At 38.5% G+C, this 16,309-nt stretch overlaps 3 protein-coding genes across 9 annotated transcripts in view; 2 read left to right on the forward strand and 1 right to left on the reverse strand.

The window, feature by feature from the left end:
- The first annotated feature begins 5,311 nt into the window (after positions 1-5,311).
- LOC145499585 (beta-1 adrenergic receptor-like) lies at positions 5,312-10,411 on the forward strand. 3 transcript variants are annotated; one of them, XM_081479123.1, is made up of 3 exons: positions 5,312-5,693; positions 7,681-7,879; positions 8,814-10,411. In XM_081479123.1, exons 2-3 carry the CDS (start codon positions 7,696-7,698, stop codon positions 9,614-9,616), a joined length of 987 nt encoding a protein of 328 aa, XP_081335249.1. In that variant the 5' UTR covers positions 5,312-5,693; positions 7,681-7,695; the 3' UTR covers positions 9,617-10,411. The 3 variants fall into 3 exon arrangements, with proteins under 3 accessions (XP_081335249.1, XP_081335251.1, XP_081335250.1); XM_081479125.1 differs by lacking the exon at positions 5,312-5,693 and adding an exon at positions 6,477-7,150; XM_081479124.1 differs by lacking the exon at positions 5,312-5,693 and having other exon boundaries at positions 7,228-7,879.
- A 681-nt stretch (positions 10,412-11,092) lies between these two features.
- Positions 11,093-15,875, reverse strand: LOC145499589 (ragulator complex protein LAMTOR3-A-like). The gene is made up of 7 exons (XM_081479128.1): positions 15,627-15,875; positions 15,499-15,533; positions 15,335-15,393; positions 14,813-14,886; positions 13,954-14,013; positions 12,212-12,275; positions 11,093-11,219 (listed from the first exon to the last, which is right to left on the reverse strand). Exons 1-7 carry the CDS (start codon positions 15,687-15,689, stop codon positions 11,146-11,148), a joined length of 429 nt encoding a protein of 142 aa, XP_081335254.1. The 5' UTR covers positions 15,690-15,875; the 3' UTR covers positions 11,093-11,145.
- A 72-nt stretch (positions 15,876-15,947) lies between these two features.
- LOC145499575 (serine/threonine-protein kinase 31-like) overlaps positions 15,948-16,309 on the forward strand; it is a 30,093-nt gene continuing 29,731 nt past the window's right edge. For all 5 annotated transcript variants that reach the window (XM_081479101.1, XM_081479102.1, XM_081479103.1 and 2 more), the window contains exon 1: positions 15,948-16,239. In XM_081479101.1, coding sequence (XP_081335227.1) covers positions 16,177-16,239 — 63 coding nt within the window. In that variant the 5' untranslated portion in view covers positions 15,948-16,176. The remainder of the gene's footprint in view (positions 16,240-16,309) is intronic.

Consider the following 16,309-nt stretch of genomic DNA (forward strand, 5'->3'; position numbering starts at 1 on the left):
ATCGGTTAGAATTTATTATTAATATGTCAATCCGTTCTTTGTGATCTCGAAAATCTCCCAGTTCTGGACTGAATATAATTAAGGAAAAAGTGAAGTCTTGTTATGTTATTAAGTGATGAGAATATCGAAAATACGGTGAAACGGATTGAAGTCTAAGATTTTGCTGAAAATCACAATGTAATAGATTTCCTAGTACGTTACTACAGCAAGGTTTCATCAGTGAAGCAAGTAGGACCGTTTTCCAGTCAATCTGCAATATCTTTTTTTTTTTTTTTAATTGCCTACCAATCGATCTCAGTTGCATCTTAATCAACATTGCACGGCGCCGAGAAATTCTAAGAAAGGACATTGAAATATCGGAAAGTTCTTCTCAGCTTTTTAGATGTAATTTAAAACTTAGCGAAAATTAAAAAATGAAGCTATCGATTGAAGCCTTACAGGGTCAAACTATATCAGCAACATATATAAAATCTATTACGAGAATTATAACTAAGCCAATTTAATTTAAGATGTGTACCCTATCAACCATTTCCAGGGGAAAACACTACATTACGGCGAGAGAGGTCTAATACTTTTCCACCTCATTTCGATCAGTTAAGGGCATAAATAAGATTTGGGACAAAATGCAAGACGTAGCGATCGTATATTGTAAATTACTTGATCGGTAAAGACCTGCCATACCTTGGAAACGCGGAACAGAAAACAACAAAATCCACAGAGGTCCAAAGAAATCCTTTGACAAAAACATTTGTGCGAGGTAGAAGTGACGAAGATCTAGAAACTGTATGGTGACAAATTAAACCAAACTGAAGTCGTCAAGTACGCCATAGACTTGTTTTGGATTCTGTTTAGTCTCCTTTCGTTCAACTGACTCGGGATTAAAAGTTTCTTGAAGAAACAGATCAGATAGTACCTTAAGGAAACAATTTGCAAAAACAATGATGACGTTTTCGAAGCATCATATCTAAATTTGCCACAAACCGCATTCACTTTATAGGTTGCCACAACAATGACATATCACTCCAAAGCTGGTAATTATTGGACTAAAGTGCGATAATTAGGCACTTGAAACAATAATAATATACTAGAGCGCAGTCTAGAGAAAGAATGTTATAACTTCCTTGAAAACAAAGCGCAAACTTTGGTTTTCTCGCAAGGAAGATATCTGTATTTATTTAACGGCTGACAAAAAGATAAACGTTTAAAACTTAGCCTTAATCATGGCAGAGGATTACATGGTTAAGACGGTACTTTTTGGCAGAATGTCGTTTTTAAAGAAGGAAACCATAAATAATTAAAAACAACTGAATATTTAATTCACTGTTTGCCCGTAATGAGTCATCAAGTTCCTAATCATAACGTCTGTTGCACAAATAATATTAGCACATCTTGGCACTAAAATATACATAACATATACTTGTCTAGAGATCATGTTAAGTTCTTATATCATTCTTTTTTATTATTATTTGGTTGAAAACGTCGACATTTAGCAAAAAATCATCGATGAATTCATTTATTCTCCTGACTGCGTATTGGCTAATTTATAGTTTCGCGTGCTTCAGTTTAAATTTTTAATGCTATTGTTTCTGAAACTCAACGGAATCATTGAAAGCAGCTAAATGAAATACCCTGTCAGTTCAATGGTATTTCATTTAATTTCTGCGATATTTGCAGTCTGTAAATGTAAAACATCTTTATAAAAGTGCGTGAAGCATTTTTTTTTCTTGTCTCAGTAATGCTTGGGATATGGCTCTGAAGCTTCCAGATTTCCGGGGTATAAAAGTCTGCCAATTTTCACGCAGATTTTGCCTTCATCTTAGAGGGAGTTTGGGGTTGCGTACAATTCGTCGTTAACTTCCGAAATTCTTCAGGGAAAATCAAATATATGGTACAGAATTTTCAGGAAATTTCGTTGGAAAATTTCGTGGCACCTCCACTGAGGTTCCCCCTCGTTCTGCTCGGAACAGAAGGTTGGCATTTTCTTATTGTCATTTGTTCATTCCTCTCTTGATTCAGTCTCCAAATTCTAACAGAAGTCGCGAAAACAAATTATAATTAGTAAGCGCCATCTGTTTCGGTTGGTACGTGTTTGCTGCGAGTTCTCGGAAAACCAGTGCCAATATTCTACAGGTATCTCAAATAGCTCTCGCACAGCCTTGGCTCTATAATTTTTTTTCTATAGTTGTCTCTTAATTAGCTCTTTGTTTAGTGTACTTCTCTACGAAAGGCACAGGGCAGGGTAGCTGAGGGAAAAATTGAAATGACTATATTTGTAATATTTGGCGGGTCATTTGAGCAAGAAATTCTTATTTTCAGCGGTATCAACGAAAAGAGCATCTGAGTGACCGCACACAAGATGGCGGCTGTACCAAGCGACATCCATGGACATATTTACTCCTTTTTAATTCATAACAAGTTCTTCAAACAGTAAAGGCGTTTAAGAGGGAAGCGCTAGTGGTAAGTGCATTTTTATGGGCAATTAGCGTCTTATTTTCCGTTTTCTCAAGAAAATATCTTCCTTTTTCTGTGAGATCTCATCTCATAAATACAAAATAACAGTACTACGCAAAGCATGTAATACACATGTATAAACTTAATAACCTAGCCGTAATATTTTAATAATTTGGGTGCATTATACACGCCGAAAGGCTGCAACCAAAATTCCACATCAAAACAGCTAAATAAAGGGCTCTTTCTCATGTTACTTACGGCGTGTTCCTCAACAGAAGTGTTTAGCCAGGAAGTCCACTGCTAAACTGTAAGACAATGATATTTGCAGGAAATAAGAAGACTTTGTACTATAGCTAGTATTTTTTTGTTTTGTTTTGTTTTTTGTTTTGTTTGTTTTTCTTTTTTTTTTTTTTTTTGATATCTGATTGCCTTGTGTTTGATACAGTAAAAGCTTTTTACTGGCTGTCGCAAGGATAATGTAGAACCCTCTCGGGACCAAATGGTTGGTGTCGGACTGCCGGTTGAATTCATTCTCGTCCCCATTCTCGTCCCTCTTAGCCGCGGGGCCTTTGCGGGAGAAAAAGATGGCTCTGTTGATCTTTTTTTTCTCGGCTTTGTGCGAGAAAATAATGGCTCTGTCGATCTTTGACTAAAACTGTTCGATTTTAGGACCTACAAACTGATCTTCAGGAACGTTAAAACTTGTTTACGGGGAGAATTTTCAATAACGAACATATCAATGGCATTTGTGGTAAGACTCTTGCGTCTGTTTTAAATTCCCTTCGCTACAATGTAAGAAACGAGGTTTCTCAAGACCTCTGTAGACCTGATAGTTTTGAAAATAGCTTTTTAATCGAATCATCTATGAATATGGAATAGACTGCCAAGTCAAGTTAGAGACGCTGATGAAATATCTATATATATATTTTTTTCTTTTTTAAAAAAAAAGTTTAGAAGTCTTCTTCGAGTAATAAGTTTTTTTTTTTTTTGGTTTATATAGAGGTTTGGTTTTTTAACGTATTGTACATATGTATATATAGTTTAACATTTAATTCATGGGGATTTCCCTAGTATGGCTATGTGGTGCCTTTGGTCACCTCCTTCTCCTGTTCGTATAATCTCAATAACTATTAATTTTTAATTTTTGTAATTATGGAGTAAATGTAATAAATCAAACATCTGTTAATCATACTGTTTTAGTTAGTTATAGAGATCAACCAGTGGATACATCATATTTTGAGGAAGGAAACGAACGTTAAATTACTCAGTGTAAGAATCTAGCCAATCAAATCATGCCTCCAGACTCACCTTTTCCTCGTGTCAAGGCCCCGCCGGCTAAGAGTGACAGGGATCTGGTGACGGGAATGGGTAACACGATGTATATGATGCCCGTGTGCGTGAAGAATCGTTGACTCACGATGGCTCACACTCCCGACTCCTTTCGGAATCATAGTAGCCGCTACTACAGTTTTCAACAGCACAATAAAAGTGGACTTTCCCCACAGAACAGATCGTCCATTATTTGGACCAACCGCGGTAAAGACTTTTGCGATCAAAAAATATAAAACAAACAGCGGTAATAAACATTTTAAAAACATTCATTTTATGAGCTTAACGTTTAATTTCGTATGCTAGTCAACATACATTTTCAAAAGTATAACCGTTGACACTTTTGCTCCCTTTCTAGTTTCCTTTGCCCGCCCGTTTTACCGCTCATGTATTTGACAAATAAAGAGACGAAGAGCAACTACCCGGCTTGTTAAAATGAAACGATAAATGTTGGACCAACCTTCTTGGTCTAGTCGATCAAAGTACTAGTAGAGCGCGCATCATCGATGGTGGTGTTTCTTTCTTTGAAAATTTTTTGCATGCCAGACCGAATCTGGGGCTCCATTTGATTAACCGAAATCAGATCTGTCAGCTATTTTATTTTAACGCTTAAAAAAGAAATGAACTCTTGGGTTCGGGGAAAGTATCGGGAGAGTATCTATAGGAACAGCTTGAGGAGAAATGACGAACCTGCCCAGTGTTAAACTGAAACCAAGCCGTATGCCTGCTGTGTCTTCGTTCTGTGGCCGGTGATAACATTAGAAGATAAAATGTCTGGAAATTTAGTAATCTACTGACATTGGGTTTAATTTGAAGACGCTCGATGGATAGCGGAGGAAAAAGGAGAATATGAACAGTGTAATGTAATATTATTTACTGATATATTTCAGTTGTATGAACCGCTTTGTAACATGCAATTATGCAATGTAAATACGATGTATAGAGTAGTTTTACGCAGAGAATTGTTTTGGACAGTGTTTATATAAAGAAATAAAACAAATGGTTTGAATAAGAAAAGGTTGAAATAAATACACTGATTTCAATTTGTGGGGAAGCATGTACGATTTGAGTTTTCCATTAGTCGTGTTTATACAGCAGTCAACAAAGATAATGATCTGACTGACTTTTATACTTCCACAATACCTGCATTTGATTCTACATGTACAGGTTATTTTATTTTGTCACTGGATTGCATAGTATGCGAAAAGAAACCTGTGGGCAGGTTTGTTTTCGGGTCTTTTCGTTATCTTTCGAATGCAATTTGACGGTAAAGTTAAATATATTGTTTTTGTATATATGCCGGCTACTTATGGCTTTAACCGGATTTAAATTGCTAATATTAGCAACTACGAAGGGAGTGTTCAGTTTCGGCATTAGGCACATTATTACAATATAGTTATTGTTCAGTCGAGACCACAGACCTAAAAATACTATTTTGCATGATGAAAGTGTGAAGTTTGCATACCGTGCCGCACTGCCAATTAATTTCATAGAGAAATTATTATTATTTATCATTTAAGCACTATAAAATCCTTAAATCCTCTAGGGTAAAGTGTGACCCAAAGCGGTTGTTGGGACACACAACCCATATCGTAAAAATGTCAAGAATGTACTACCCTTCAATTTACATACATACTCTAAAATATATATTTCTTCTCAAGTATTGAATTGCGTCTATCATTGTCGACTTTTTGCTACTAATTTCCATCCCGGGGGAATATTCTCCAGTCGAGTTTGGCTTGTGATTCAAACAATCTTTGAGAGCGCTTTCAGAAGAAAAGTACTTATATATCTCCCGTTTTTAAGGAATTTAAACCCTCATAAAAACGGTTTGAGTCAATAAGGAGCTGGCCCTACGACACTGGGAGACGAAGCATATTCTCAGACAAACAATAACAAATTCAAACTCACAGGTATGGCTTTGTAGACTTTCAGTCGGCTCTACGTAGCTTATGCTGTTATGAATTTTTTAAGCCACGCTAATAAAAGTAACGTTTTCGCTGCATAGTGATTGACATTATCAAAATCGTTAGGACGGTAGTACATGATATAAAACGAACTGAATTATTCTTCGCTGGGATCAAAAACGTTTCCTGTGGACATAATGTATAGGTTTTATAAATGAATCAATTTTAAATATATTAAAAGCCCGTTTAGAGACAAGATGAAGAGTACATCGATCACAGTCGAGTAACGTTTAATTCACCGTTATTTGCACAGTTTTTGGCGTTTTTGGTCCTTTAGTCTACTTTAGGATGAAGCAATAAATAACTGTGGTATGGTCGTCAGTTGTACATCTGCAATAAATATTTGACCACGCCACAAAGAAAAAGTTTATCGGGTGCAGTTTCATAAATAAAACATGGCAAACCTTGAAAACGTTTGGTAACTAATGTTTGGTAAATAATTTATAGTAGAGACTAGTGACTCTCAAACCAGCTGGTTTAATGATTAAAGACTCTTTTTAATTTGACCAAAATTTATTCAAATATCCGTATATTTTTTCTGTATTTCCGTGCACGTGCGTACGTGCGCATTTGGTCGTTATCTGAACCCCTGTGCCATCACAAATTTCAGTTGCCAGTTTGCAGGTGAAAAAGATAATTACAGCTTTCTTGATTTATAGCCGTTTGTCAGTCAGATAAGATTTCAAGTCCAATGAAAAGCAAGAAATATAAATGGTCTATCCCTAAAATTTGACAATTTTTCTGTTATTTAGCTGTGTAGTTGAAATTTCGTCCGCGTATCAGTTGCTAGGTTTAAAGCCACCTTCACTGGTTTTTATCTCGCCAATAGTAAACATGAATCGATAATTGAAATCAATGCGGCATTTAGATCACTTATTGTCTTTGAACTGCAGTTTTTTTAATCAGAAGTTATTCAAAAGCAGTTATTTGCATTGAGGTGAGACAGTGGAGCTAGACGAAGCTCTCGACCAATCAGGAGCCTGGAGTGATTTCATAGATGTAGGTCTTGTGTTACGTTCATATGTACAGTATTTCGATCCTGACCGGATTCTATTGAATGCTCTTATTCTTCAGTTATCGTTGAGCTGATTTTTATCATCGACGTAAAATATATTGACTTTATATATCTGCGAAACGTCCTGATCTAATCTAAACAACGCGTGATTATGAACAGAATGACTTCAGTTAATTGACGATTTTGGCTGGAGTAAGGTGACATTGATTGATTTCGCTGGTAGAACTTGATTGACTTTTTCAATTACAAAACTAGAACGTACAGTTCAGCTTAATTGCTGCGCGCATAAGTAAACGTAAATATGCGTTGACTGTGCATCAGCCGGTCTAGGGTAAGAATTTCAAGAAAAGCGATCGATCAATCGATCTTTCAACACTACCTTCCTCAGGTATATTGTCGCTTTAATCTTCAAAATTGTTTAACAACCTAACTCTCTAGATCTTTTGTTTTAAACATAGACGTATATCATAATAGAGGTAAGCAAAATAGAAAAACTACCAGATCTTTTAGATTCAAAATGATGACGCAATAATAACATTCAGTTTTTCTTTCATGGCCCAGTTTTATTTTAAATTTAATTCGAATCAGATTCTGCAGGATTTTAATATTTTGGTGATCTGAATACAGAGCAGAAACTACGGAGTCTTTAACCATAGCCCTTGATTTAATGGGCTGCAAACTTCGACAGCATCGACTGAGTTACGTACACAAGATCGGGCATAATTGTTTGCGCCAGTGTTAGACGATGATAAACCGCGAAAAGTTGTATTTAATAGCCCAAATGGCCACTGACAAACGGTCAAACTTTCCGGTAAGAATGGCCCACCTTTTGTCTCAGAAATGATTCGAAAACCGCCCCAGTTCAAGTTTTTTCGCCCACATCCAGATCTTTCTAAATTGTAAACATTTTCATTTTAGTTTTGACAGTTTGAGATGGAGCATTCAAGTGAAGCAAGTTTGCCAGAAATGATCGCTGAGGTAACGGTGCTGTTGGTATCTTGTTGTGGAACAGTGCTCGCTAACACCATGGTTCTTATTAATGTGACCATCAAGGAAAAACTTCACTCTCCGACCTACTTCTACTATCTCAGCCTCGCTGTTTCCGATTTGATATTAGGTAAGAAAGCATTCTACGTTCCCATGAGATGGGATGCGGCACTATTCTTTAACTCCTATCTCTTACCCTCCGCTCTACCATCTTGTGCGCAAACCGATGGCATAAAGCGTGAAGAAGTAGGAAAGAATCAGGTGGTATAAAAGAGAAATAGGGAGCAGGAAGGCATGAGTGGCGCTGCGGTGAGAGCACTCGCCTCCCACCAAACTAGTCCGGGTTCGATTCCAGCCCGGTATTATTTATGTGGGCTGAGTTTGTTGTTGGTTCTCGCCTTGCTCACTGGGTTTTTCTCGCAGTACTTCGGTTTTCCTCCTGAAAAATCAATATTTCCAAACTCTAATTCGACGTGAATAGAGGAACCGCGTGAAAACTAGCTAAGGCTGAAGTGGCTTCTCCTCTAAATACTGTAATTTATGATACTCTAGCGGCCGTTCGATCATTTGTTTCCAACCAGTTCCTACCATTTGCATTGGGTTTTTAGCACAGGTGTCCCAAACTCACGATTCGAGGATCGATCAAATATTAAAGATTTATGTACGCGTATCGAGTGAGACGTGACTGCCGCAAGTGCGCGGTGTTGTGTTACACATTGGGCCGTTGAGAATTTGAGCAATCTACAAGGCATTGTGTGGAATTTAAAATAGCGAAGGATAAAATCGCGCGATGAAATCAAATATTACTTTTTTTTTGAATAAAATTAAGAAAATATACTCACCTTGCCTGGTTTCTGTTGTCCATTTGGCTTATTTCGTTTTTTTTGGGGGGGGGGGGGAGGTTCAGGTGTTTGTCTCTCTCCGTTTTTCCTCAGGGGGTGGGTACGGCTACACGTAGGCTAGGCACTGTCTGATGTTATTAATTGGAAATGTGCAGGGCTTTTGAATTTCAAATCCCTGATATCAGCGCCCAGTTTCAATTTTGTTTTCGTTTTCTCCTTTAGGAATGTTTTGCATACCGCTGGTAATAACAGCGTTTATTCTACACCGATGGCCACTTGGAGACACATTGTGCCAGTTATACGCGGTCCTCATCAGCCTGTCAGTCAACTGCTCCATAATGACTCTTACGCTCATCAGTGTGGACCGATATAATGCTCTCTCTAAGCCAGTTGAAAACAGAGCTCACCTCACATTCACTAAAAAACGCTACAAGCTACTCATTATCGCAAGCTGGGTGCATTCAGTATTCTGGGCCAGCAGTCCACTGTTCAAATGGGGTAGCACCATGTTGGACGAGTTCACGCACACTTGCAAACCCGACTGGGGAGGTGAAGGGCTGGCAAATAAAACATACGCGCTTTGCTTGGCTATTTTTGCCTTCGCCGTACCTGTTGGGGCCATGATTTGCGCCTACTGCAAGATTTACCGTATAGCGAGAGCTTCGAGAAGGGAAGCTGTATATCGCAGTCGTCCCACGGGCAAACCCGCGGGAGAGGGTGTTCCACTGACAAAAGTCGCTGCCGCAAAACACACAAGTAGCACTGCGACCGCTGAAGACAACAAAGCGTTGAGAACAGTCCTGTTGCTGATTGGCTCATTCTGCGCATGCTGGTCATTGTACACGCTGGCGACGGTCTGGAAGCTTTTCGCGCCAAATTCGGTTCCACCTTCGCTTGTCCGTGCAGGACTGGTTTTGACTCTCTGTAACTGCTGTATCGACCCCTTCATATATTCAATACGAGACGAGAAAATGAAGCAAGAAATCAAGGAGATGGTCGGCAAGATCTTCCGTAAAAACATTTGAGAAATGTCACCGCGAAAGAAAGTTAACAAACGGGACTTGGAGGTAGTTCAACGGAAGCAGACTTTCTTGCCTGGAGTACAGCTGAAGAACATGACCTTTGTTCAAATATTTTTCCTCGGCCAAGAGTTATATATAAGGAATTAAATTAATGTTTCATTCATGAAGGCTTCTGGCGTCAGTAACTTTGACAAATTATTTTTTGGCTCGCGTTCTGTTCATAATTTGTGTGAAAAATTAACGGAAATTGCAGAAAATGTAACTACAGTGCGTTAAATACTTGGTATAAAGAACAAAAATAATGTCTCTGCAGTGCTTGCACTGTATTTTACACCAAATAGATCAGAACTCGAACTATCTACATAGACGAAGAAATGAATTTTAAAACTCGAAGATGAAATAGTTCGCACCGGAGTCGTTCTTGACGGCTCTTGTACGTCCGTATATGGAATTGTTCCATTCCTAAAAATATAAATGTAAAATTGACAGCGTGCTGATTAACTGAGAACACGCCAGTTAATTCCCAAACAGTGCAGGAAGTTGAAATTGAGTCCAGAAAGTTGAAATTAAATTGAATGTTTATTATTAGCGAGTAATCATATCATAATTTTTCGTGCAAATTGGAAGAAATAAGCACTCGTGAAATTTTCAAAAAGACTACAAATTGCAATCCTCCTACAAGCGTGAGCAGTTTCTTTTAGTCTGAAAAATTTACTTGCGCGGCCTAGGGTGAGCGCAATTCTCAAAAGAAGAAACGTTTTTACTTTTGTCGCTTATTTCTGGCGGAAGTGGAAAGAAAATTTAAGAGCTGGTTTTTGAGCTTGTTAAGTTGTGTTCTTCCATTTGCATAGGCTATTTTAGGATAAAGTAAAAATAAAAATTCAAACGACGGTATCGCGGGCTGTTTCTATTGCGCAGTAGCTACGATCTTGACAGATTTTCAACGGAAAGCACTTGAGAGTATTCTATCTTTCTCTGGAAATGCCAAGTGATTCCAAAAGTCATTTGGTTTTCTGGTTGACGAATTGACTGAGCTTGAGCACACTACAAAATCGCCATGTTCTTGACACTTGTATTTTTTTACCAAAAATTTCCCCTTTTTTCCAATGTGGTGCGCAACGTCAGGTGGACAGGTTTCAGCGTTTGAATGCGGGCGCTCGCCAACACAATGAACCTCTTAAACTTCTACTTATTTTTATTAGCAAAAATTCACTTTAAATCTGACCGCGCGGTTTAAAGCTTCCCGAGCTTCTTGTTCAAAATTGCACTCAAAATCACTTGATTACCTGTACAAGAAATCTGAAATAGAAAACAGTGGGTAAAAGAAATTACGGAGAGGAGCGCCTTGTAAGCGAGGGAGTTGCTAATATCGGGGTGTTACAATATATGGTCTTTTACTCTTGATTTCACCGAGAGAATTCTGGAATAAACAACACTGTTGTAAAAACAAGTGATTAAATTTATTTCTTGATTCTATTCTTGCGCTGCGACAGTTCTTCGCTGATTATAAAATATAATATTAAATTTCTGTACTACACGCCATCAACCACAACTTTTACTGCCTTCACTGTTTCTGCAAATTCGTTTTCTAATCCAAGAAGAAGTCCTGCAAGAAAAAAGTCACAACAGGCGTATATATCTCCTGGACATGAAACGGCTGTGTGATATCAGTGATTTGCTTTATTGTAAACCTATGGAAGAGGCAATGAGCATGCTGTTGATCCTTTCAGTTCGTATAGCAGTCCTGTAGTTATCATCTGAGGTATCACCACAGATATTAGAGAGATTAAGCATGACGTTACGTCAAACGGCAAACGGCAAAAATGAAACTTTTGCCGTCTGTCTTCAGCTGTCTGTACCTAGTAGAGTGAAAATATTTGTATTTGCGGTGAATAGTAGGAGACATTTTTCTATTTTTGTGTGATTTATTACGGATTAAAAGAAAAGAATAAAAATTCAGAGATAATCTTTGCCGTTTGTCGTCTGCCGTAAACGTCATGCTTAAACTCTCTATTGTTAACTCCCGATACTCTCATATATGGTCTACATGGGTATGTGCCGCGGGATAGGGTATGGTTTTTTAGGTTCTCGATCGTTAATAAGGGTATCATTTTTGCCCCTGTTGGCATGGTGTTCCCAGTATGATCCTTAGATAGGGTACCTAAATCGTATCAGCTAAAATTGCTGTGTGTAATTGCCCAGCTAAACAAAAAACAAATTATCTGTTAAAACTGAACAATTCGTAAACTTCCAATGTTACAGAAACGAAATAAAGTTGAACCGTATAGGGAAAAGGTTTTCTCAAAAGACCCTTCATGGCACACACCTATCTAAAATTTACGGAAGTACCCCCCCCCCCTCCAGAGTTAACCTCTCCTGAGAATTTCATATTTCATCACTTGTGAGGTGAACAAAAATTAGTGGAAACGTGCCAATGTAAAGTTCTTCTGTGCTGCGATGTTCATGACACTTTTGTTGCTTTACAAGAATAAGGAGGGACTGCTCCAAGTCTACCTATCAGTGTGGGAGAGTGTGTGGGTCAATTTGCACAAGCCTGTTGTTGTCAGACGTGAATGGAAGAGTTGCCTTTGCACTAACCTGTATTAGCCTGACTTGTTGCAATGATGCTGACCACAAGTGGAAGAAAACTGAAATGGGCCACCTGCCAGCAAAACAATAATAATATTATCTCCTCAGAGCTTTATTATCTAGATCTCTGCACGCACTGCAGGCCTATGATGAGGGAGCATCATAGGCCTGCAGTGCGTGTAGAGAGCTAGATAACAAAGCTCTGAGGAGATATTATTATTCATTCTTTGAGAATAGAAAGAGAGTAACGGTTGACTTTCTCTGCATTGGGAAAATTAACTGGGCATTTAAAAGAGGTGTAGTGCTTTACCATCAGAGTGCAATTAGGGATGCCTGACCTCGATAACTCCCTCTAGGGGGAGGGAGGCAATTCAGTTTAGCAAACTGCTGACAGCTGGTGATTCTTCACAGAATGTTCATCAAAGCTCTTGCAGGTGCTGTCTTATTGAAAGCACTGGAGTTGGCCATCATTTCAAAAAGAGAAAAAGTATGGATTTGTGCATGGTTTGGATGAACAAATCTGACTGCGGAAGGGAGGCTGTTGCTAGAGGTTTGCTGATAGAGCAGGGAAAGAAAATCACGTGCAATTGTCTGAGACTAGTGGATTTTGCAGTTGGGCAAGTGGATTCTATCCTTGGCTTGTGTGATGGGCAAGTGAAGTCTTTTGGGAACATTTTTGAAGAAATTCAAATTACAGGGGTACTGTACAAGATCAAATTACTCTATATCCGTCTAATTTTAAATTAATCAATCATAATAGAAGGATATTTTTTGTGGGATGGCAAGAATGACTTTAAGGGTAGTAAGTACATCATACATGTAGCTACATGTACAGTTTGCTTAAGGGGCAAACTAAAAACTGTAAGGCCATATGCACTTTGGATTAGTCACTAACAATAATTGTTACATGTGCTTAGCATGTATATAGCACAAGATATAATGGGGTACAAGTTAAGTTGATTGGATGTATAATTCTCATTCAAGAAAATTATATGAAGTATCCCTGTGTTCTGCACAGTTGTCACAAAGTTCGAGGTAGGTGGCTTTATATATTGTTCATATGGGTGGCTGATTAAAGACTTCATTGTATCTGTATCTCAAAAAATTCCTAGCCTCTTCCAGGTGTTCAGTTAGTTGCGGCACAGCGCTAAAAACGGCAAGTGCAAAAATGGGAGAGAAACTCAGCAAAAGAACGCCTGTGGGCAAACTTAACAAAAGCGCCTTCCACCCACTTAAGTTGTGTAGGCCTGTTAACCCCATTTTACACATAATCTCACACTTTCTGTTCTTTGCGGCGTCTTGGTCCATGTCTTCTCAATACCTATTGCAGTTACTGCAACTCCAATTTTTTTTATCTGTCCACTTGGCCTTTCATTACAGCCATGAGAGGAGAAACGCCGCATCACAGTTGAAAGGTCTCTGACCACTGCCATATCGCATTTAATCTGCATCAGTGATGATCAAGCATTAAAAAAAACCTGTCAAAATTTACCAGTCAGAGGGTATACCAGATCCTGGTATACCGGAATGACGTTTTGTTAAGTTTGCCCACAGGAGTTCTTTCGCCTCCTCTTGCCATGCTTTTTTTAGTTTTTTGCGCACCATTTTCCCCACTGCGCCTCAACTAACTGAATGCCTGGAAGAGGCTAGAAAATTCCAAACACCAGGTTCTTGAACACATACATCTACATGACTATGTTCAAGTTGTTCTTGATATATACTGCGCTGTATCTGTACATGGACAGTCTTACCTGATAGGACGCAAAGAAACAAACAATGCTCTTATTTCTTGACAGTCCTAACTTGCTTGCCTAAAAGAAAGTGGCAATTGCAAGTGAAAAATGCTCCTAACATGTATTCACAAAATTAATAAAATCTCTATGAGGTAAAACAAAAAAGTCTGTTCCATTCTTGGAGACTGGAGGAACCAGTTGATGAGCTAACTCATAAGAGCTGGATGCTTACAGCTCAGGCCTCTCATTACGGGTTGCAACCCATAACACCTGTTATGGCTGAGTATGCTTGATGGACCCTTGATGTTATGGGCGAACTTGCCAAGGGCAGATCTTGGGTAAACATTGACCGATTTGCGAGAGGGGTCTGGGACAATGCTCCCCCTAGAAATGTCTTAGATTTTGAATCCTTTAACTCCCCTTTCTTGGAGAGAGCGCTGTACTGTAAGTTTGTTCCCCATCGATTTATAGCCTAAGTGCGAAGTGCGCGGGCCACAAATTGAAGTGGGAAAATGAGGATCCATAACTTACAGTATGGACCAAGAAGACGAGGTTGGTAAGATATTTATTATGTCTCTGCCAGGTTCAGGAACGATTTCCATTCTCACGGAACAGCTTCAAATTTCTGACATACGTCAAAATCAAAACGAGTCAATTTGAAATTGTTGTTGAGTGACTCTTAAGTCGTTTGCAGGTTTTAATGCACAATTTTAGAAGTAAAAGTAACTTTTACTTGATATAAGGTTAAGATCACCTGGCAATAAATCACAAAACATTTTGGTAACAAAAACAGCTTTAAATTTTAGAGAGATATAATAACAGGTCTTATAAATGTACATTAGCCATACTAAGACCTTAGCATACTGGTTTTTCTTACCTGTTCTGCTGTTGTAGAAAATGTTGACAGAAAACTTGCCCTCAAGGCATTTTGTGGAGTTTTAGGATCAGCAACTAAAATATATATCACCAGATAATAAATAAATGGTTAAAAAAAAGAAAAATTTAAGTTTTGTCCAAAGTTTTCGCAATGTTTGTCTTTACAGTACAACTACCTGTAAATGTAGCAGGGTGATCCAGTCATATTCTTTGCAAATTAACCAATATTGTTTGAGTGTAAGGCGGCTCACTGAATAGGGATTGAGACCCAATGTATATGTATAATAAGATTAATAATCAGTAAGAATTCCATATCCTGTTGTCAGTTTAAGCCCCAATGTATGGAGCGAGATCATTTTATTTAGTTATCACAATAAGCCAGATCAAAAATCTCAAAACACCGGCCCCATTTTTTTTTTAACAAACTTCACTCAAATCTAAGCAGTAGCAGAAAAGATTCACACTCTACAATGAGGACAACCAACCAAACGACCAAGATATACAACTTAAGAAATTGTTTTACCTTTCACAAGTGGAACTCCATCTCTGTCTGTAACCAGTATAGCGAGAATTCCTTCGTGCCTGCAAAGAAATCGAGGAAGATTTTCAAGAAGACTGTCATCTTTTAGTCACGAGACCTGCATTTGACTTCTGATAAAAACGGAGTTTTACACGTCTTGTCCCTACCTTGCTAAGAGCTCCTCGAAATAATGATGGATTCTCTGAAGTCAACAAAAGCATTTAAAGGATTTTGAAGGAAACAACATCGTATACAAAAAACAACAAAATTTAAACTTTGTCAAAACTCTCCTTACCTCCGCCATGTTTGCTCTGTCGGATAAGCAGCTATGGTCAAATGTTCCAGGGAGGGGTAGCATCTCGCTTTTCTATCCCCCCCCCCATAACTCGATCAAAGTAAAAAAAAAAAATCGCTGCAATTTTTTAGAACAGTTCCAAAAATTAAATAAATATATGCAAAGAGCAAAAAATCGAAGATTGGAAAACTACTATTTACGTATTATTTTCTATTCGCGTAAATTGTTGATGGGATGATTTTTCTCCGAAGCGACTCCTCCCAGAAATGCATTTTAGTTTATGTACGTTGTGTAAGATTGCACAAACTATAGCTACATTTTAAAGATTTTCACTGTACAGTGGTAACGCGGGCGCTAGCACATGGGGCTGTTGGCGGGAAGGTGTGAACTGCAGTGCGTCGACTGCGCTAGCCCGGAGGAGTGGTGTTGTCATCTTCATGCGTGCGGCGGCCTTGGCGATTTTCTTGTCATAAGGGTGCTTAAAGCTCAACAATTCAACATACCAGCGATCAAGTGAGCTCTGTTAGTCTGTTTCTGTTACGTTTATACGATGGAACTCGAACAGAAGCCACGAGGGTTAACGCCGAATCTACGACCTCTCGGCAGGAGCGAGGTGAGATAAAACACTACCTATTGCTTCGATGGAAATACTTTGGTTTGATCCCGTTTCTGGGGTGGAGACA

Source organism: Orbicella franksi, chromosome 10, assembly GCF_964199315.1.
Source record: "Orbicella franksi chromosome 10, jaOrbFran1.1, whole genome shotgun sequence".
NCBI lineage: Eukaryota > Metazoa > Cnidaria > Anthozoa > Scleractinia > Merulinidae > Orbicella > Orbicella franksi.